The sequence below is a fragment of the Trachemys scripta genome, chromosome 3, assembly GCF_013100865.1.
Source record: "Trachemys scripta elegans isolate TJP31775 chromosome 3, CAS_Tse_1.0, whole genome shotgun sequence".
NCBI classification, from domain to species: Eukaryota; Metazoa; Chordata; order Testudines; family Emydidae; genus Trachemys; species Trachemys scripta.
The window spans coordinates 157,756,562-157,777,965 of record NC_048300.1 but is presented as its reverse complement, the minus strand read 5'-3'; the positions used below and the strand labels follow the sequence as shown (position 1 = coordinate 157,777,965).

The following is a 21,404-nucleotide window of genomic DNA, read 5'->3' as shown; positions in this document are numbered from 1 at the left end:
AAAGTACATGGAGAGGTCAATTGCACAAACTCAGTGGAAAGAAGAATCTTTAAGCCAATGGTGATCCTTGTGTATAGGAAGGGTCTCATATTATCACTCTTATTTCTGTTTAAGCACTGGGGAAACCATAGTTATTTTAAATATGTCCCCCAATAGGAAAAATAAAGGGTTATTCCCAGAAGCAGATGCCTCTTATTCCTTCCTTCCTGATGAAGTTCCCTCAGGACAAAGATTATTCTCTCCCAAGTTCTCAAGAGATGAATGTTTTTCCATGTTAAAACAGGAAGCAGCACTCTGTGAACTCCCTAGCCTATAAACTCCAGTTTAAGAACAGGAAGAATGCTGTGTAATGTGTTTGCTGAACTCCTTCAGCACTCAAGGTAGATTGAGTAATCAGTGATGTCGCTGTGCTATTAATGTGGTAAAACACTTCCTTTCACTGAGAAGGCGAGAGACATATGGAGCAGACTCTGATTTCTGTAATGGTTTTAAGAGGGCCCCATTCTGAAGTTGGTCATGTATATGAGAGAAATGTCTTAGTTCTCTCTATACAGTCAGTTTTGGTGCATTGTGTCTGGTCCTGAGAGGACTTTGAACTAAAATATTGAGTACTTTTTAAAGTGATTTGCAAGACATAATTTAAAATGCATGTTTTTGCTATTCTGAAGGAAGGAGAGGTGACACTTAAGGATTGGAACCTGATATGAAATCTGCATGACCTATGAAAGCATACCTTCAAAACCAGTATTTTGCCACACAAAAGAGCTGAGAATTCTTCCAAGAAGATACTCTTGAAAGTGAAGGACCTTTCACATTTGCCTAGTGCAATGGACTCCTGATTGGGGTCCAGAGGTGCCATAACAATAATTAACAATTAATAATGTTTTGCAGAGAGACCGTGGCAAAGGTATAGGTTACTCCGATAGTCGGTGGGTGTATGGGAGCAGCAGAGCACATGACAGTCTGAGCCAAAGGAGGTGCAATTTTGTAGGTTCCAAAAATATTGATTCTTTGTTCTCTTCTGAGGTTGGGGCCCAGCTGTGTGTGGGTTGAAGTATACTTCATGGGCCCTGACCTGACTAAGGGTCAATGTGGAATCATACAGCCCCAGGGGAAGTGCCAGGCTCAGTGCTCGAACACATGCCATCTATACTGAGGAAGAATGGAGGCCGGAGGAGAGACAGTAACATTATTCATGCAGCAGTCATTATAGCTTCTAGATCGGCACTCTCAGTCTTAATCTGTCTCTTGAAAACCTCTAAGACAATTATTTAACAAGCGCAAATCTTTACAATAAGAAACATAGCTTAAGATAAACATCAAACTAACATCTCAGTGAACACAGTATAATTACATACATGATGTTTGGCAAGTTCAATTTCAATAGCCTTGGGGTCTCCGCCCACAGGTTTCTGTTCATTCAGCAGGTCTTCTGTGTGCGTCAGCCATGTCAGTAATTCATCCAGGGCATGTTGGAACTGCCCCAAAGCTAACAAGGCACCCTCCAGCTTGTGCTATAGTGAAAATAAAATAAAAATAAAAATGAAATTATTTTATGAAGCTAATGATCTAACTGGCTTAAACTGCATAGAATGCCACTAGACTCCATTTTCACCAAATGGTGAGCCTGAGTCCAACAGTCAGAGCACTAATCAGAGAGCAGCAACATTATCCTAGCTCAAGCAACTGCTCTATAGTTAAAGCTGAGTTGGCAGTTCCATTATATAGCCTTAAATTCTTGGCCATTCCAGATCCTATTATAAAACAAGATACAGAATGTTGGCTATCTCAGCACAGAATTAATTGCATTTTTCATTATTTATATTTTGATTTGAACTTAAATGCTACTTGGTCCGAGGTCTTTTTAATGAGCTTTGGTTTTTCAATGAAATGGTTCAATTTAGAAATGAATAAAAACTTTTCTAAGCACTGCATTTTTCAATTTGCCTGTGTCATTTTGATAATTTAGTGTTTTGGAAAGAACGCTGAAGTGACTTATTTGTAAGTTTGAAAAAGGGGTATTCAACACATTATTTTTGTATTTGGTCTTTTGTGTGTATTTACAAGTTTTCGACTACCAATAAAATACCATCAAAAAACAAAATGAAACAAACAAATAGGATCTGATTCGATACTTGATACAGGAAGTGATATGCTGCCAAGTGTTTGAAAATCGTAAAGTAAAACTCAGTAAAATGTGAAACACTCTTTCTGTAATTTGTAATCCCTAAAACATAAAGAAAGAATATGTTACATGGGCTGGTACAAACAGTGCGTAACAAAAAGCTATGCTGACAGCTCTGCATCACATCTGACAAACTCCCATCCCAACTTCATTCACCTGTCTGTTAATAATTTTCTCCTCTAGATTGACCCACATCAGTTTGAGCTCCGAGAGGGGTTCTTGAACTGTGTGCTTGTCACTTTCTTCTGTAACCTTCTTCAACAACAGTTCTGCTTGATGATTTAGCCTTTCCATTTCTATTTGCTGCTGATAAGCCTCCATCTTAAATTGCTGTTGTAAATACAAACATACAGAAAATCATTTCTCTCACAGGTAACTATCACACTGTACACAGTAGAAATACTGGTGCTTAAAATATTACATGCAACGCTGTCAGCTGCCACGATGCTAACATTTTCTTTTTCCTGTTCTAATGTGTTGTAATAATTTGCAAACAATGGTAATGTATTTCCTGATTCAATATTTATATACAGTATCAGGCGGTAGCCGTGTTAGTCTGTATCCACAAAAACAAGGAGGAGTCCGGTGGCACCTTAAAGACTAACAGATTTATTTGGGCATAAGCTTTCGTGGGTAAAAAACCATCAGGTGCATCTGAAGAAGTAGGTTTTTTACCCACGAAAGCTTATGCCCAAATAAATCTGTTAGTCTTTAAGGTGCCACCGGACTCCTCCTTGTTTTTGTATTTACAGTATGCTTTAAATCAAGAAGATCCCAGCTAACTGAAAAGACAAAGATACATGTTAAGGTCTCCAAAAATACTCTCCTTCCCTTTGGTAATCATGTGCATAGGAAGATAAAGAATGTAAGACTGTTTACTATCATGCATTCTGGTTTGTGGAAAAGGCAATAGTAATTTCTGGCTACAGGGGCTGAGATAATATACTACTCTGAACTTACATAGAACCTTTCACTGTAAAATCTGAAAGCAATTTCAGTAGTCAGTTATCCTATTTTACAGACTGGCAAACTGAGGCAACAAGCTGATTCTTTTTTTACTCAGATTTTTGTAAGATATGTGGTTATGATTCATAAAAAAAGTGATATCATGAAAAAAGAAGAAAGATATTAATCCTCTTGGCTAAGGCCATGCCGTGAGTCAGTAACAGTCAGGAGCTAAACCAAGGACTCTTGACTCCCAACTCCTACACTAGCCACTACACACCCCTGCTTCCTATTTAAAACATGCATAATAACGTGCTGGTGTCATGACCATAATGAATCATATTTCCATACAGTGGGATTCAGCGTTGGCTTAGAACTTTGTTTCATAGCCCAGTGGGGTCTAGTGGAAATGATGTGATCTCAGTTTGTGTATTTAGGCATGGTCCATGACATCAGGAGTCAGAGGCTTTGGAGGAAGTTGCCCACCCACATTCCAGGAGGTCAAAGGTGGCTGACACAGGGGGAGCGAGAAAAATAAAAGGTGAAGGGAAAAATATCTTCAAATAACTTTTTAACAGAAATCAATGTTATAACAAATGTTTTTTCGGAGTTCTCAAATCATATTTACATAGAATAAAATCTGGCCCCGCTGAAGTCGGTGGCAAAGGTTTTCACCCAGATACAATAAGCTACTTACTGTAAAAGCATTATGATATTTGGAAGTTTTTATAGAACTACACTTGGCTGCTGAAATATGTAGAATCATGAAATAAGAAAAATAAACAGCTAGTTCATACCTTCAGTTCTGCAGTTTGCTGCTTCACTGTTTCTAGATCTGTTCCAACTGGTGACATTGAAGCTAATTTACTGCCAGCAATATCTACCCAGTCAAATATTGCCTGAAAATCACAACATTAAATTGCAGTATAAGATAATATTAAGTAAAACAGTATGATTAATCTGGTCATGAGGTACAGTTTGAAAGCTATGTACAATACAAGTATAATTCTCATGTTGATATTGCTGAGTTTATCTGCTACTGCAGGAAATAATTTCATTACCCTCTTTATACGAAAATAATCTGGAAAAAATGAAGTTATTAAAAAGTTCCTTGACAATCCAAGGCAGCGAATATTGATTACATTGACATCCTGCAATACCTAAATATACAAAAAACCCACTGATTTCAATGCCAGGAATATGCATGTAAGAGGTGCAGGATTGGACTTTTATTAACTGCAAGATTCTGTCATAGTTACTTATATTACACAGTACTTTATTTTGGGTAATTGCGCTGATTTCAATGGGACCTCTATTACAGCAAATGCACAGTACAGAATTGCTATTTCTGTAGTGTTCTCATCCTTTATTGAGATTGATTTTTATAGTTGATGTCACTGAATAAAATTTGGCTTTTATTAATGACTAATTAGGCACAAATCCCGCTGAAGTCAATGTGAACAAAAATTCCCATTGAAGTCAATTGAATTTGAATTGTATACAGAGTGTGGAATTAGACCCATTTGGTACATGTAAGGCTCCATCCTGGGCTGATCTGAGCTGCAACTGATCAAGCTCAGTAGGGAGGTGCAACAGTAACTTCAAGTTACATTTATGTCTCCTCCCAATATTGAGGCTTTCCAGCCAATCTGTCTGTTCCTGACATAATGTAGAACAGCCTCCAGAGTGCTCTGTTTTATGCCAACAGCCCTGGAGGGCTGTAACAGCAGCCGGGGCCTGCAGTGGGAAAAGAATGCCTCCGCTCTGAACTGGTATTATGGCCCCTATGCCATTAGCCAAGAAGGAGGATGGCTCTCCACCACAGGACAGTTTCCCAAGAATGGGCAAATCCTGCACTCGTGGCAGACAAAAATGCAGACAGACTTTGTATGTAGATGGGAAATTTATCTGTAGACTTTTTTAGGTAAATCGGCTACATGCACGAGGTGTTCTGATTGGGTAAAATGATGTACTAAAGAACTATATAAACAGCATGATGGAAATGAATAACATATTTAATTCAGAAAATGCAAAATCTTGTACTTATTGTATAAATGAAAGATCTGCAGTAAAATGGAGTTCCTTGAATTTGTCTTCTCTCCCAGGAAAATTGCAGCACTTAGGACTTGAACTATTTAATTTGTTTTTTTATTTCCCTTTTAGCTCATGTAAACATTGTGACACAGCATCAACTTACATATTAATGGCAGTACTGAATGTATCACAATGGAATGTTGCCTATCAGCAGGGTTACCATGCAAATGTGTGGCAACAAATAAAAGCTGCTCTCAGTCTAGTAATAAACAATGTGACTTTAACTCAAAATTTAAACACAATATGAAAAGTAAATAATTATACAAAGAATGTAAACCAGCATATTTATGATATTATGCAACAAATCTGTGAAAATCCTTCAGTTTATTGATGAAAATGTTAATCATAATTCTACAGATGACATCAATTGACAGCTACCCAGTAATATGGTATTTTTTCTAACACATAAAACATGATAACCTTTCTTACTCAAGATTTTGTTAGATATATCATAACCATCTTACCTGCAGTCCATCTTGGTACTGAACAGCAGCTTGCATGGCTTCATCAAGTTTGTCTATCCGCTCTTTCCATGCTTTGTTTAGAGTATCCCAAGCTGAATTCAGCTGCAATTAAATAGTGAAATATTTCAGTCAGACTTTGGATACTTCAGGGCCAAACCTTGTTCTAATTAAAGTCAGTGGATTTTGTCACTGAGTTCAGCTGGCCCCAAAACTGTAACATTACACTACTTCTAAGTACTTTCTGATGGACTATCCATTCTACAGTACACAAACATTATAATATATTAGTATTAAGCATTTATGTTACTCATACCTCATCTATGCTCTTATTGACAATAGGCTTGTCAGGTTCTCCACAAGCAGCTATAAGTTCAGAACCTAAGTTTACCACCATATCGAGTTCTTCCTGCAGTCCATCAACTTCTTCTCGGATAGCCTAAAAGGAGAAAAATTAAAATTTTCAAGGTTGCTATATTTTAAAACTCAAGAATATAGATACAGTTGCTTATCGGCTTTGATTCTTATTTATATTAAGGTCACAAGTGTAACATCTCTCTGGCAATGTGAAAGGACCTTGAAGTAAGCATAAATGCACACTCACTTATAATGCCCCTTTATATTGACAGAGTGGTATAAAGTGGCCTTCATTTAAATGAAAACCAGGGCTTATAAGAATAAAGTACAAAAGTAAAAAGTACAGACTAGAAGGCTTTACTCATTTAGAGTTCTTTAACCTGCTGTTTTTGTTTTTCAGTGGTCACCATTCCTACTGCTAAGTTGTTATAATCAGTATAACTGATTGCAGGCTTGGAAGAAAGCATGTTAATTTCATTTCTTTTAAATGCTACATAATATTCAGAGAATCTAAAATATGTATGACTTGTTTAATTTCAATTACATATTTAACATATGCACAGAGACACATATAAGCCTATAGACACTCACATGTTGAAACATCTATGCACAAAAAGCAAAATTGTTGATATACTAATTATTTGCCATGCAGTCTTGAAATACTGTTATAGTTAATTTCTATGTAATTATCCCTGTTGGTTTCTGAAGGAATTCTCTTGTTGTATTTCATGGTAATTTTGTAAAAATATCACATTTCCTATCTGTATTGGAAAAAAATCCTTTAAACGTAAAAAAAATACTTTCTACTGACCTCTGCAGCCTCTTGCTGTTGTTTGACTACAGAGGGGTCAACTCCAGGTCCCTCCAGTTCTCGGATGAAATCCTGAGTATCTTTAATAGTGACTACAAGAGCCATGTGATCACACCAGAACTTTTCAGCCAGCTCCATCACATCCAGCAATTTGGCCTCCCTTTCCTCAGTCAAGGCCTGGATGTCTTCCCAGATGAAGACCATTTGTTTAATTTTATCCTGAACAGCTAAATAGGCAAATGGACTCTATTACATGGGCAACCAACATTTATGTTTACTTTTATAGTGATACATCATGCATACATATGTCACATATATACTCCTTACGGAGGAAACCATCTAGCTTTTTAATTCTGGTTGTAAAATACCCACAACAACGATAAACAGAATCATTTAACATAGCACGTCTCAAAAAAAAACAAAAAAAAACACCAAAAGTCTGATTTATGACAACCGTTCATAAAGCAAGAAGATTGCTTTTTTTTAAACCTTAAGGCCCTTCTACATGGGAACATTCAAAAATAAGCTATCTTATTTGAATGAAAAATGAAGATTTTATTTACCACAGATTTGTTTATTTCAACTAGAAAGAAACTCTCTCTCTCAGATAAATTATTACCTTTAGCAGATATATCCTTATCAGCTCCCTCTGAGCGAGCTATCATTTCCTCCCCACGCTGTTTGAGTGTCTCGTACACGGGCTGAAGTTTTTCCAGATCTACTGACACATTCTTATTTTCACTGATCTGCTCTTTAATCTTCTCAACCTCAGCTGAGATTGAAGGTGGCTGCCTCAGACGTTCAACTATGCGTTCCAGACTCTCGAGGGTTGGATCTATCTTGTCATGAAACTGGGGGCATAAAAGCAGGAGGGGTGAGGAGGAAAGGAAATGGGAGGAAAGACAAAACAATCAAAAGACCTACATCTGACGATTTCCTTGAAAAGAAAGGTACTGATAAACTAACATATTAAACATCACTAGTTGCATGGTGTGCTCTAACACTGTGTAGCTTTTTATCCCTTTCTAATGACTAGGCTACACAGAGAGCTCTGAGAGACAGCTACTGCCTCTAAACAAACGGACCAGGTCCTTAGGTCAAGCAATAGAGATTCATGCTTTCGGATCCACAGGTCCTGGGTTCAGTCCCTACAGCTCACCCATAAAGGGGCATTGTTTCACCTGCCAACAACATTTACCTGACTATAGTCCTGTTTAATTAATAGACTACTTTGTTCCAAATTTTAGAGAGCCATGGGTTTTCCACTTTCATCTTTAACATGTATATGAAGTGACTGTATTCAACACAAAGCTTTGTGTTATTTTAAGGATATGTATTATTATAATGTTTCACACTGGGAACAAGGTTGTGCATGGAAACACTGATGAGGGTTTGATGTGTCAGGTAATTGCTATGAACTAACTGTGTGGTGGCAGTAAGTCCAGATATCTATTATAAGCAGTATCTAACACACCTGGAAGAACTGTGGAAGAACCTGAGAGAGCAGGGTCATCTGAAGTGAAACAAAGAGCAATTCCTTTACACTGAAAAGATCCAATGAAAGTACAATTTCCCCTTTCTTGTGGGAGATTGACTATACATCTGACTTCTCAACAGAATGTGTGAATGATGTTAATAAACTAGGATGTATTTGTTAGAATGTGTGTGAATATCCTACATGCTTGTGAAGTATATACTAAGGGTGAGATGCAGCTGTTACTATATTCAGATGTCTATTACATTTATTGTGATACTATGAAGCCGAATCCTATATAAGTGATAAAAACTGAAGTTAAATTAGTTTAACTCTTCTCTGATTTGCTCTACTCTGCTCTAATTTGCATGCCAGAACATTTTATACAAAAAATTTAAAATGCTGATTAACTCATTGGGCCTGATTTTGCTCCTACTGAAGTGAATGGGACACTTGTCCTTAACTTTAATAGGGAATATCGTATATCTATAAGACAGTACAGCTTCTGGGCTTACACAGTGCCTTTCATGCATAAGATAGCCTAATGCACTTTACACATTGATGAGTTAGATACGGATACTTCCAAGATTGTGTAAGCAAATGCTTACATCTCCACCATATTATATGTTTATGACAATACGCTCTGGGATATTTTAATAAAAAGGGATTATATCAAAACAAATTCTATTGTCTTCTTTTTGTCATGTGTACATACATTTTTATAAACATATATAAATTTAATCTCAACACATTTTTAAATATGTAAGCAGCTTTTCAACATACTGATACTCTGGAAGTTACAAATGAGCATGCATCTATGATTTTCTTCTTTACATAGAGAAACTTTTTTGTGTTTATATATCTGGCACTCAATATTGGGGTTAGAATAGAAAGTGAGTAGCCTGATTTTTAAAGGTATAGAGGTAAGCTCCAATGGACTTTAATGGCAGCAGGACTGAACCCTTAAAGTACAGAACAATATTTTCATCTAAAATAATTACTGGTAGTTGTATTTCAGCAGCATATGTACTTTGATTGTTTTAGAATGCTTAAAAGTATGATGGTTCAACATAAGAATTGGAAAATGCACATTACGATACCAGCTGGTGCTCACAGGCTTGTACACACACAGTCAGCAGTCTGGAAACATAGTGAGATGACCCAAGGAAAAAAAAGTATATAAAGGCATATCCTGAGGAGCATTTTAACATATGTTACTTAGAGAAGCATTTGGGAAAGTATTCTAGATCTGGAGAGACTAGCAATACCATTACTTGTTCCCCAGTGCATGGGAAGGAGGGAGAAGTTGTTTCAGTAGAGTTGTATACAGTGTAGTGGTTTTATTCTGGCTTTGGGCTGTATGGTTTTACACACACACACACAGCGAGTTTTGTTTTGAATTTGAGTGAACTTGTTTTGAATCTGACTGAATTTGTTTTGAATTTGAGTGAACTCATAAAATCTTGAAGTGAAACTAAAAACACAGAATTTCAGCTAGTTCAAAAGTGAAACCACGTAAAACCTCAAATGTTTCAAGGATTTGATGCATAATAATACACCGACTCAGGTTCACTCCAAAGGTTCCTGAACCTTAGCTTATTTTCCTAAGAACCTCATCAGAGTTTTAAGTTTGTAATGAAATGTGAAATCTAGTAAAATCTGGGGGTTCCATTTTGATGACTGCACATAAATTTTAATTATAAAACACTAGCTAGCAGTTTGTACATATGTTCAAGTGCTTGTGATTATCTCAGTCTCTAGTGGCTGGTCTACAAAGAAGATGTAAACCCTTCTACTACTACTATTTAATGGAGATTCTCCTTCACCTTCAGTGGTAGAGGTCTGCATTGGTAGCTGAATGTTGTGAGTTCCAACTATGTATGTGTGACTTAGCTGATTGACTCAGGTGTCCATAGGGGGCAGCATGGATTACTAATATGCGTAGAAGAAAAAATGTTTGCCCAGAATGAAGGTGAAGGTAACATCCCATATTTAGCATTCAGATGTTCCTTAAATAATGACTTCAAAATGATTTGCCATGTGTCAATAAAATGTTGCAAGGACAGCACAAGTATATTGATGAATATAAAAAGTTATAACCCCCTGACTAACAGGAAAACAATGCCATGAGCAATGATCTGAGCATTCACAGGCCATGTGGGTGGGTACGGGAGATAAACCTGCCCTTTATGGTTAATCCATAGCCGAATGACAATGTATATATTTCCATTTGAATGAACCCAGTTACTCTGAGTTTAAATTGATACCTGAGTAGACTGAGAAATGGCTTCATCCAGTGCCAGCGCTCGCTTTTTGACATCTTCTTTAATTTGACTGTAAAGGGTGTCAGCCGCCACGTATTTCTCTTGGATACAAAAACCTTCTCCTGGGCTCAGCTCCAACAACTGAGGGCCAGTTTTGTTCATCTTATCTATATGAGGCTTGTGTTCAGCAATCAGCTCACGCAGTTGCTATAACAAACCAAATAACTTATCAGTTTCTTACGCTTACACCGCCACATTACAGCTGTCTGCACTTCTAACACATCCAGCTGGCAAGGAATTCTAAACAAATACTTTTCATCCTAAAGTACAGCACAAATCACATTGACTATAGTCAGTCATTGGCCTGTCTGTGATGGTTCTCTTTCCAACACTGAATAGCTATCCAGGCACAAAATGTTACATTTAAAGATAGACTAGGAAGCTCTATGAAGTAAATAATGTAGAACATATTATTATATCCAAGATGCTAACTGTGCATATGATCCTGGCCACAGACACTCCATTTCATATTAGAGTCTGTAATTCTTGCAATGACAGTAATATTACAGATATTTGCATAACAACACTGGATATCTGCTCTTGACATAATGCACCTTGAGGTTAGTACTAATCCTTATCACTTACATAGTGCCTTCCATCAAACAAACGCAGAGTACCGTACTAATATTATATTAGCATCAAAGCACTCTGTGATGTAGATATGGAAAGTCTTATTATCCTGGATTTATAGAAGGAAAAACTGAAACACAGAGAGGTTCAAATAAGCGAATGTTAGACCTGGGAATAAAATCTACATGTCCCGTTTCCCTGTTTCAGTCACAAGACCACAGTCTGCCCGACCCCAGGATTTATAAATACATGCTAGGTTTTTGACAGAGACAAGCACATCAATTTGGCCCCAACTGACCCATCCCTGAAAATAAAATCCAGTCCTTAGAAAATCAGTTAAAGTCTTTGGTACTAAGTCCCAACTTAGCCCCTATGTCTTCCCGCTCTCTCTACTACCTTTTACAACAGATCTTCTAAATAGTGGGTGAAAGGGTTTGTGTGAGTAGCCTGTTCTCCCCACCTCTATGACTTCTTATCCTACCTGAAGGCTCACTCTCTCCCTATCCAATCAGGTTCCATCCTCTGGCAGGGACGACTCACCCGTTCCTGTTGCAGTGAACCCTAGTAATTCCTGATTAGGTCCCAATGATCAGCTACTTTGAAACTGAAAAGATCCTTGGAGTTACATTTCAGAGTACACTGTGCAGGGCTACAAAAGTGTCAGTGACCAAGTCGTGGGAAGTCTTGCCTAGTAGTTGGAGTAAGAGTCTGGCCTACCAGTTAGAACTGAATCCAGATGGGGCAGATTCAGGAGTGAACCCAAGGAACATAACCGGAGTCAGAGACCAAAGCCTAAATTGAAGGGTTAATTGGAGTCTCAGTCAGAAGGAGTAGCGGAGGGTCAGAGCCAGGAGTCAGAAAGAAAAGCCTAAGCTGAGGAGTTAGCCAGAGTTGCAGTCAGAAGGGGGAGCTGATGGTCTGAGCCAGGCATACAAGGTGAGGAAGGAGCTGAGGGGTAGAGCAGGCTGGAGCAGGAGCAAGATTAGAGACAGTGGAACCAGAGATGGGACCAAGCACAGCTGAAGGCTAGGAATGTGTTGAGCAGCCACTGGATTGCAACTGCTACTGAGCTTAAGTCTCAGCCTGCAGATTCCTGCAGCCAATCAGGTGGCACAGTCAATCAGATAGCTTGTATCAGGGCCAGCTGCACTCATTGGGTTGCCAGGAGATTGGTTCTGCTGCAGCTGGTTCTTGACAGTCCCCCCACTTCAGACCGTAGGACTAGTTTCAGGGCATACTTCACACAGACCGTAGGACTAGTTTCAGGGCATACTTCCGGATCACCAATTTTCTACCAGCTCCCACAATTGCTCTTCCAGTCCATAGCCCTCCCAGTCCACCAGATAATAGAGTTTGCTTCAAACTCATTTGGAGACTAGAATTTCCCAGACCTCCTATTCCTCTTGTCCCTGGATATTGATGGGAGGTGGTGGTAGAGTAGAGTAGCCATGAAAGGGATTCTCCATGTACGGTGTCAGAAGAGACACATAGAATGTAGACCTTCAAATATTCCAGCTTTCCCTAAACCTTCAAATATTCCAGCGGACCTTCAAATATTCCAGCGGACCTTCAAATATTCCAGCATTCCCTAAACACTACGGGGTTAATTTGTTTCATAACATTAAGTGGGCCTACGTATTGATGGTCCTAATTGCTTGGGAACGGGTGGATTTTAGATGTTTGGAGGACAACCAGACCGTATCTCCTACAGACAGGGTTGGTGTGACTTGGCATTTTTGGATTAGCATGATATTTGTATGCCTCCTTGGAAGCTTCAAAGATTCAATAAGCTCCCAGTGAAGGTGGGCAACTAGATCTGCTGTGGTAGGGACTTGGGAGTCTGGAGGTGCAACTGAATGAAGTTGAGCATGAAAACCGCAGTTTGCACAGAATTGGCTCTCTCAGGTGGATGCATGAGTGGAGTTGTTGTATGCAAATTCTGCACATGGCAGAAGGATGACCCAGTCATCTTGACGATAATTGAGAAAGCAATGGAGGTATTGCTTGAGGACCTGTTTCATTTATTCTGTCTGCCCGTTGGTCTGTGGCAGATAAGGTGAGGAGGTAAGCAATTTCATTCTTAAGAGTTTGCACCAAAAAATGGGAAATGAATTGATCTCGGACTATTGTTGGCAGCTCATGGAGCCAAAACAACATGATCTAGAAAAAGAAAAAGGTGGGCCATTTCCTGGGCAGTTGAGAGAGAGAGTGAATGGAAATAAAGTGCACGATTTTAATGAGGACATCAATTGTGACAAGGATGATGGTGCAAGCCTATGATGAAGTCCAAGGATACCAAGGACCAGGGTTGAGATGGGGTAGGCAAAGGCTGAAGGAGGACAAGTGATTCTGCACATAGGCACTTGCTTCAACAGCACAGATCACAGGAATTAACGTACCTCTTAATACCAGTACTCAATGTTGGCCACCAGAAATTCAATAACACTTAGGTCTTGGGTTTTGAAGCAGACAATATGGCAGGCAATTGGCATACTGTGACACATCGTTAATACCTCAAGTCTGGGCTGGTCCTCTGGGATATAACAGCACCTTCCACGATAAAGCAGCCCATCCTTCAAATGAAACCATGAGCTGGGCAGAACGTTAGAAGCATCTAGGGTCTGACAGACCTTAGTAGCTTGGGTCAAGGGGAAACAGGGATGGGATGAGGAACATCCAATCCTGTTTGCTGTCCCGTGAGTCAAATTTGACAGGTGTACAATGGTAGCCAAGGGAGCAGTGCCTGACTCGGCAAGTATGTGTTTGTGGGATAGGATATCTGCCTTCCCATTCCATGATACAGGGTGGTACATGATGACAAAATCAAATCTGGAAAAGAAAAGTGATCTGCTGCTCTGTTGCTGGTTAAGGTTACAAGCACTTCGAAAAGATATTCCAGATTCTTCTGGTCGGCTCAGTTCTTTGCAGGACGTCCCAAGGCTTAGTGTCCAAATTCTCCACAATACAGGTGTAGATCTGAAGCACAGCACCAGCCCTTCTCTGCATCAGAGAGGCAAGGCTGAACCCAGCTGATCTTCCTGGGCCCCTGTGATGAGAACATGGAAGGGGATCGGGAACTTGACTCTCTCTCCAAGAGGTGTTCAGTCAGGCAATCATTAATACTGGTACACAACTTGACCGAGGCATCCAAGTCAGGTGGCTACTCCACAAAGGCCAGCTTGTCCTTGATTTCCTTGCTTATGGCATATCAGAAATGGTAGTGCTACATCACCTCATTCCATTTAGTGTCTACTGCCAGGCAATGGAACTCTATGGAAAACTTGGCAACTGACCTGTTTCCTCTAAGTGCATTCTTGGTGGACTCCATGCAATCCAGATCATCAACTACAACTGCCACAGCTCTAACAAACTCTTCAAACTACCCCAGCAGGGGGCTAGAAGTCTCCAGGAGGGAAGACACTGAACCTCCCCAGTTAGCAGACTAATAATAAGTCCTACTCAGGTCCAGTCAGTAGAAAATGACTGGGGCCATAGCATGAACAGGAGCTCGCATTGATTCATGAAACTACAGAACTTGTTACGGTCCCCATCAAATTTATCCAGCATTGGAATCTCCGGTTTCTAGAAGCTAGGGCAGCAGCTATGGGCGGGAAGATTTGAGCCTGTAGGTCTACAGCGTGTACCTACAAAACCATAACCTGGGCCTCTAGGATCTGCAGGAACCCCACAGTGTCCAGCAGGAGCATAGTTGCCTCTTTGGAATCCATCTGAAGGGCAGTACTGCTGCTTACCCACCCTCGTTCAATCTTTTGGGCTGCTCAAAGTGTCAGCAACTGAGTCGTGGGTGATCTAGCCAAGTGGCTGAAGCAAGAGTCCGGCCTACCAGACAGAGCTGAATCCAGATGGGGGAAGTCCAGGACTGAAGTTCAAGGTTATAGCTAGGCATCAGAGACCAAAGCCTAAGCCGAAGGGTTAACTGGAGTCACAGTCAGAACCAGAAGTCAGAAACCAAAGCCTAAGCTGAACGGCTAGCCAGAGTCACAGTCACAGGGTGAAGCAAAGAGTCTGAGACAGCAGTCAGAGATCAGGAAGGAGCTGGTGGCTGGAGCTAGAGCAGGTACAGGCTGGGGCAGAGGCAGGAGCAAGACTAGAGACAGTAGAGGAAGGTACAGGACCATGTGCAGCTGTGGGCTAGGAACGCAAGCAGCCACTAGACTGCTGCTGCTATTGAGCGTAAGTATCAGCCTGCAGATTCCTGCATCTATCAGGTAGCGCGGACAAACAGACAGCTTCCATCAGGGCCAGCTTCACTCACTGGGTTGCCAGGAGACTGGCTTGGCTGCAGGCTGGTCCCTGACAGAAAGCCAGGAACAAGCAAAAACACTGTTCCTATTCCAAGCTTTCTTTTACATTTTAAAATGCATTGTGAGGACCCAACGAAGTGGTAGCTGGATCATGCTGCAAATAAATCTCCTCCCCTTCAGCAGAGGAGTTCTTAATCCCGAATTGTACCTCATCTGCTCCCCCTTGAAAAAGAATGAGACCTTGGGTGGGGTAGAGACAAACAGTCTCTTCCCCAAAATAACGATGTAGCAATGAAAGTCAAAGCTTATGTAGGGGAGGCAAATAATGTGGGACCTGGAGAAGGAGGATTGCTCGACATGATTGGGGTCCTCAAAGGTTCAGATAGTTCAGTAAAGTCTGAACTTCTGGATGACTATCTACAGAGAACACTTTTGGTTTTGTCTGTTACTGGATTCTAAGTAACTGACAAGCAAAGAGACCAATTGTCTCAAACCTAATCATTCCATAAAACTGACTCCAGATCAGCATTGTAGCCACGTTGGTCCCAAGATATTAAAGAGGCAAGGTGGGTGAGGCAAATCTTTATTATCTCACCCACCTTGTCTCTCCAGATCAGTAGTGACTATATGTTGCATTCCTATCCTTTATAACAAGCTGCTGTGGTAGAAAAAGGATATAAAGCAGTAAATAAGTGGGTATGCTATAGTCATAAAAATGGAGAAAAGGGTTTTACAAAATTTCAGATATTTGGGTTTTGTATACTCATAGGGGAAGTTTACCCCTAGGCATTAGAACAGCGTAAGGTCCATGCATCCACTTAAGTTCTATTTAAATGGTGAACAGATACTGAGGTGTCTCTCTGTTCAGGGATAAATTTCACCCAGACTGATTTACTGTGTTATTAAAATAGGATTAACTAAATGAAGTAAATGACTCTAGATATACTAAAACAAATACTATTTAACTATAACATAAAAAAATACAGTTCACTGTATTAACATTTAAAACTTTAAAAAAGAAATAAAATAGGGCTAGATCTGATTTAGAACAGGGGTCGGCAACCTTTCAGAAGTGGTGTGGCGAGTCTTTATTCACTCTAATTTAAGTGTTAGTAATACATTTTAACGTTTTAAAGGTCTCTTTCTATAAGTCTATAATATATAACTGAACTATTGTTGTATGTAAAGTAAATAAGGTTTTTAAAATGTTTAAGAAGCGTAATTTAAAATTAAATTAAAATACTGAGCCCCCCGGACCGGTGGCCAGGACCCGGGCAGTGTGAGTGCCACTGAAAATCAGCTTGCGTGCCGACTTTGGCACTCGCGCCATAGGTTGCCTACCCCTGATTTAGAAGGTCTTTCTCATGGCAAACTATTTTGGAAACAATTCCAGAAAATCAGTATTTCAGTTTAGATCCATTATTCATTAAAAACTCATATAACATTAGTCTTCTGCTAAACAAACAAATATTCAGCTAATGGCATGATCTAGTAAAAATACAAATGTCGGGCCTCGTGCAAGCAGAATGATTGAAGTCAATGGGCCTAATTGCGTGAGAAAAGTGAGCAAGATTAGGCTTGTAATTAAGGAACATGTTTTGCAAAGATGATGTAATATACCCAGTCTTAATCTCTTAATGGAAAATGTTTGTCTCTGGTGGACAATACACATAGTTTGAAGGCAATTGGGTGAAGCCACTGTACATCAACCAATATATCTGAACTGTGCATTTGCATTAAAGTCTGAGAGAAAACAAGACAAGTGAGTCGCTAAAATTTTAAATCTATGGAGCTAAGTATATTTATCCACTGTAAAATCAGTGCACCGAGGAATATAATATGACCATTGAATAGTTAATGTACAAAAAATGATATATTCTATACCAAATGCAAATAATCTTGTCTGTAGGCAAGATCATATTCAGCTCACTAAACTAATATGTAGCATTTATTTTGTGATTTTATTATCCACACTTGAGTCCTACATTCAGTGTAATAGCAAATGTCTAAAAATATTTTATATATTAGAAATCACGTACATTATGCACTGGAACCAAAGTGCTGTATGCTTGGCCCTCTCTGTCTGTAATACTGGAAAATCTAGTTGTCTTATCTCCTTGGCTCATAAAAAACATAAGATTAGCTCTCCAAAGGAATAACATCAACAAAAAGACAAATTTTTGCATATCTCCATAATATTATATATATACTAAACTACTGATAGGCATTATTAATCTGAAATAAAGGAACAAATAAAAATGACTTCCAAGTATTCTGCAATGTTATGAGAAATCTACTCATTTTGAGTAGACATCTTCAAAGTGAGCCCCCTGAACATACAATTTGCTTACTAAACCCATTTAGACCACAGTATTCTCATAGTTCAGAAAACATCTGAGAGATTCTACTTGTATTGGATCAGTCTGGTAGTTTGGTTCAGAGCAGGTACTCTAGTTCTTATGATAGTCAAGATTTCTCTTATCTTGTTCCTTGCCTATTCTTTCCCAATTCTGTTTTTTATCTGTTTATGTTTTCAGTTTGTTCTAACACTGACATCTAAGTGAACTTTTTAAACTGACTTCATAGCTCTTTAACTTTTGTACATTCCAAATCTGCTGCTATAATTACAAGTCTCTTTCATGTTTCTAGTGTTCACTTCCTTTACTAGAAAACCTTGTTTATATATGCAGTTTGGCAAACAGTGACAGGATTTAAATAAAGAGCACTTATTTTGGAATATCATTTTACATAACTTTTTTTTAACAGTGTACAACTGCATCAAATGCGTTTGAATCTGAGAATTGGACAGTACTAAGGAGGCAGGCTGCAATGTACGGGATCTTTGTGTAAGCTTTGTTTTATAAAATAGCAGCGTGCTTACCCGATGCTCTTCTTGCTGTTGCTTTAAAGTTTCATATTCAAGAGCTGGAGCAGGAAGCTGCGAGATGACCATTTCTATTTCGGTTAACCACGGCCAAAGCTCTTCATAAGTCTCCCAGAACTGGTTAACCAGGGATTGAGCACGTTCCAGCTGGAGGTTCCTCTCAGCATTCATTTGACAGACCATATCATATTTCTGTAAGAGGCTTTCCAGTTTTCTCTAAAACAAAATTAGCAAGAAATAGCAGCACTTATCTCTCTTTCAATCTTAGATATTTACACAATGTCTATTACCCAGGTATCTAAGCTTCTTATTATATTTATTACACCACCATTAAGTAAAGCTAGCCCAAATTCTGCTCTTAGTAGTGCTAATGTACTTGAAGTTAATAGAATTAATCCAATTTACACAGATTTTGACACACTGTTTTCAAGACAAACACATTTTTAGTGATGTCTTGTATTTTTCTAGGCTTCATTCAGAGGGCTCCAGAACAACTTACAAACTGTGGGCTTGATTGTGACTTTTAGGCACAGCCCTGCATTGGAGCCAAACCACCACGAGGGGAAGGGAACACTGGGGAGCACTGGGGTAAACAATCCGTGTCATCCTGTCAGGAGTGCAGTATATTCTCCTCCGAATGTCCACCCAGCCCACTGGCTGGCACGTGGGAGGAATGGAGTTAGAGTCATAGCTGTGACTGTTATTCTAGCAGCCCTTATGCAGGCAATGCAAAGAGGAAGGAGGTTCCTTACTCCCTCCCTCTGCATAGCCTCCTAAGGGCCCTGAATAAATAGTTATCTTTCACCCTCCATTGAAATTCAGCCACCTCTAGCGTAAAACATAGCAGTTGCTCTGAACCAGCAACATTGCACAGCAGCTTTAGAAGGCAATATGAAGGATAGCTTGTGCAACTGAAACGACAAGTGAAATTTTAGATAGGCGGATTATAACTTGGAAGTTTAAATTTGAACAGAAAACCTGGGTTAAACCCCTGTTCTGGTGAAGAGTGCCATATGACCTTTAAGTGACTATAGGTAGTCAGGACCTTGGTTTTAAGTCTTATCCAAAAGATGTAGTAGCACAGCGACTACTAGTATAGTACTGGGGTACAAGTACAGCTCAGTCTGGGAGAAGATTGTCATCTACAGAATCATCACCATGACTCTTGGCAGAGCCTGAGTTTTCCTTGGAACTCTCAAATCAAAGTGCTACTGATCAGTCACAAAACTCCTTTGTTTACAAGACCTAATGAGGCAACAGCCTCAGCTGGCATGGTTGGTCTTATAAACAGTCAGCAGAAAGTGTGACATGTTTCTTTTATATTTTAGCTTATATTAACTAATGGTTAATATTTATGCAAGTGGTAATAAACAAATTAAGATAGCAAGTAGCTATACATTTCTCCCATGGAAAGCAGTCCACGTTATCATTCTTGTGAAAGATAATATGTGACAGTGAACACAAGAGCCTTGAAAATAAATAAATATATAAATAAACTTGATTGTGAAATAGTGTGTCTTTTTTTGGACGAACAAGCTATCCTGAGTTTATGTCTTGCATGTAAATTAAGTTACAAAGATGCTATCCAGAGGACAATACACAGTCTAATGCACAGATAAATGGTAATTTTCACTAAGTACATTACAAATATTTAACAAAAGCTCATATGAAATCACCTTCTTTTACTTCTACAGTCATTTACTTAAGTAAACTGAATTCCTTATTTATTTTAGGGGCAAATCAGCCTTCTTTTCCCCAGCTGCAGAGATCCCCCATGCAACTGTACAGATGGTTTTCTGCTTCACAAGGATGAGATGCATTAGAAGTGGGGGGAACCATGCAAGGTGTGAGCACTCATGCTCCCCTTTGCTTACCACTGTCCAGCAAAAAGGGAGCTGAGTATCTTTAGGCTGGGAGAATCTACCACTATGCAGATCCTCCCATCCCCAGCTCCGTATAAGAGAAGGTACAAACCCCCCTGTCAGGCTCTTTTAGTCACTTGGCTGAAATAGCCTCCACAGATAAGAACATAAGAATTTTCACACTGGGTTCAATGGTCCATCTAGGCCAGTATCCTGCCTCCAACAGTGGCCAGTACCAGAGCTTCAGGGGAGAGTAGAAACAGGGCAGTTGGAGTGATCCACCCATGTATTCCCCTCCCAGCTTCTGGCAATCAGATTTTTGGGGTCTCCCAGAACATGTGGTTGCATTCCTGACCATCTTGGCTAATGGCCATTGATGGGCCTATCCTCTATGAACTTCTCTAGTTCTTTTTTTGGCTATCACAGGTTGTGTCTTGTGTGAAAAAGTACTTCATCTTACTGGTATTAAATCTGAGGCCTATTAATTTCATCAAGTGACCCCAGGTTTTTATATTGTGGGAAAGGATAAATAACACTTCTCTGTTCACCTTTTTCACACTTTTTATGATTTTATATATCTGTATCATATCCCTTTCTTACTCATCTGTTTCTAAACTGAACAACTCTAATCTTTTTAGTCTCTCTGCTGCTCTATACCTTTGATCATCTTTGTTGCCCTTCTCTGAACCTTTTCCAGTTCTAATATATACTTTTTGAGATGGGGTGACCAGAACTGGATACAGTATTCAAGATGTTGCACCCCATGGATGTGTATAGTGGCATTATGATATTTTCTCTCTTATTTTCTGTTACTTTTCTAATAGTTCCTACCATCCTAGGCTTTTGACTGCAGCTGCATAATGAGCTGAAATTTTCAGATAATTATCCATGGTGACTCCAAGATCTCTTTATTGAGTGATAAAAGCTAATAGATATGTATATGTGTGTAGTTGGGATTATTCTGTCCAATGTGCATTACTTTGCACTTATCAATGTTGAATTTTACCTGCCATTTTGTTGCTCAGTCACCCAGTTTTGTGAGATCCCCCTGTAACACTTTGCTTTGGTCTTATCTATTGTGAATACTTTTATTTCCTCTGCAAACTTCACCACTTCACTGTTCACTCCCTTTTCCAGATCATTAATGAACATGTTGAAAAGCACAAGTCCCA

General features: G+C 39.3%; 1 protein-coding gene across 30 annotated transcripts in view; it reads right to left on the bottom strand.

Moving 5' to 3' along the window:
- Window positions 1-21,404, bottom strand: part of DST (dystonin) — a 539,328-nt gene that overhangs the window by 44,336 nt on the left and 473,588 nt on the right. For all 30 annotated transcript variants that reach the window (XM_034766279.1, XM_034766278.1, XM_034766280.1 and 27 more), the window contains 9 exons: window positions 18,368-18,586; window positions 10,595-10,798; window positions 7,473-7,704; window positions 6,854-7,080; window positions 6,002-6,124; window positions 5,689-5,790; window positions 3,928-4,029; window positions 2,342-2,515; window positions 1,359-1,514 (listed from right to left, as the gene is read on the bottom strand). In XM_034766279.1, the coding sequence (XP_034622170.1) occupies window positions 1,359-1,514; window positions 2,342-2,515; window positions 3,928-4,029; window positions 5,689-5,790; window positions 6,002-6,124; window positions 6,854-7,080; window positions 7,473-7,704; window positions 10,595-10,798; window positions 18,368-18,586 (1,539 nt within the window). The remainder of the gene's footprint in view (window positions 1-1,358; window positions 1,515-2,341; window positions 2,516-3,927; window positions 4,030-5,688; window positions 5,791-6,001; window positions 6,125-6,853; window positions 7,081-7,472; window positions 7,705-10,594; window positions 10,799-18,367; window positions 18,587-21,404) is intronic.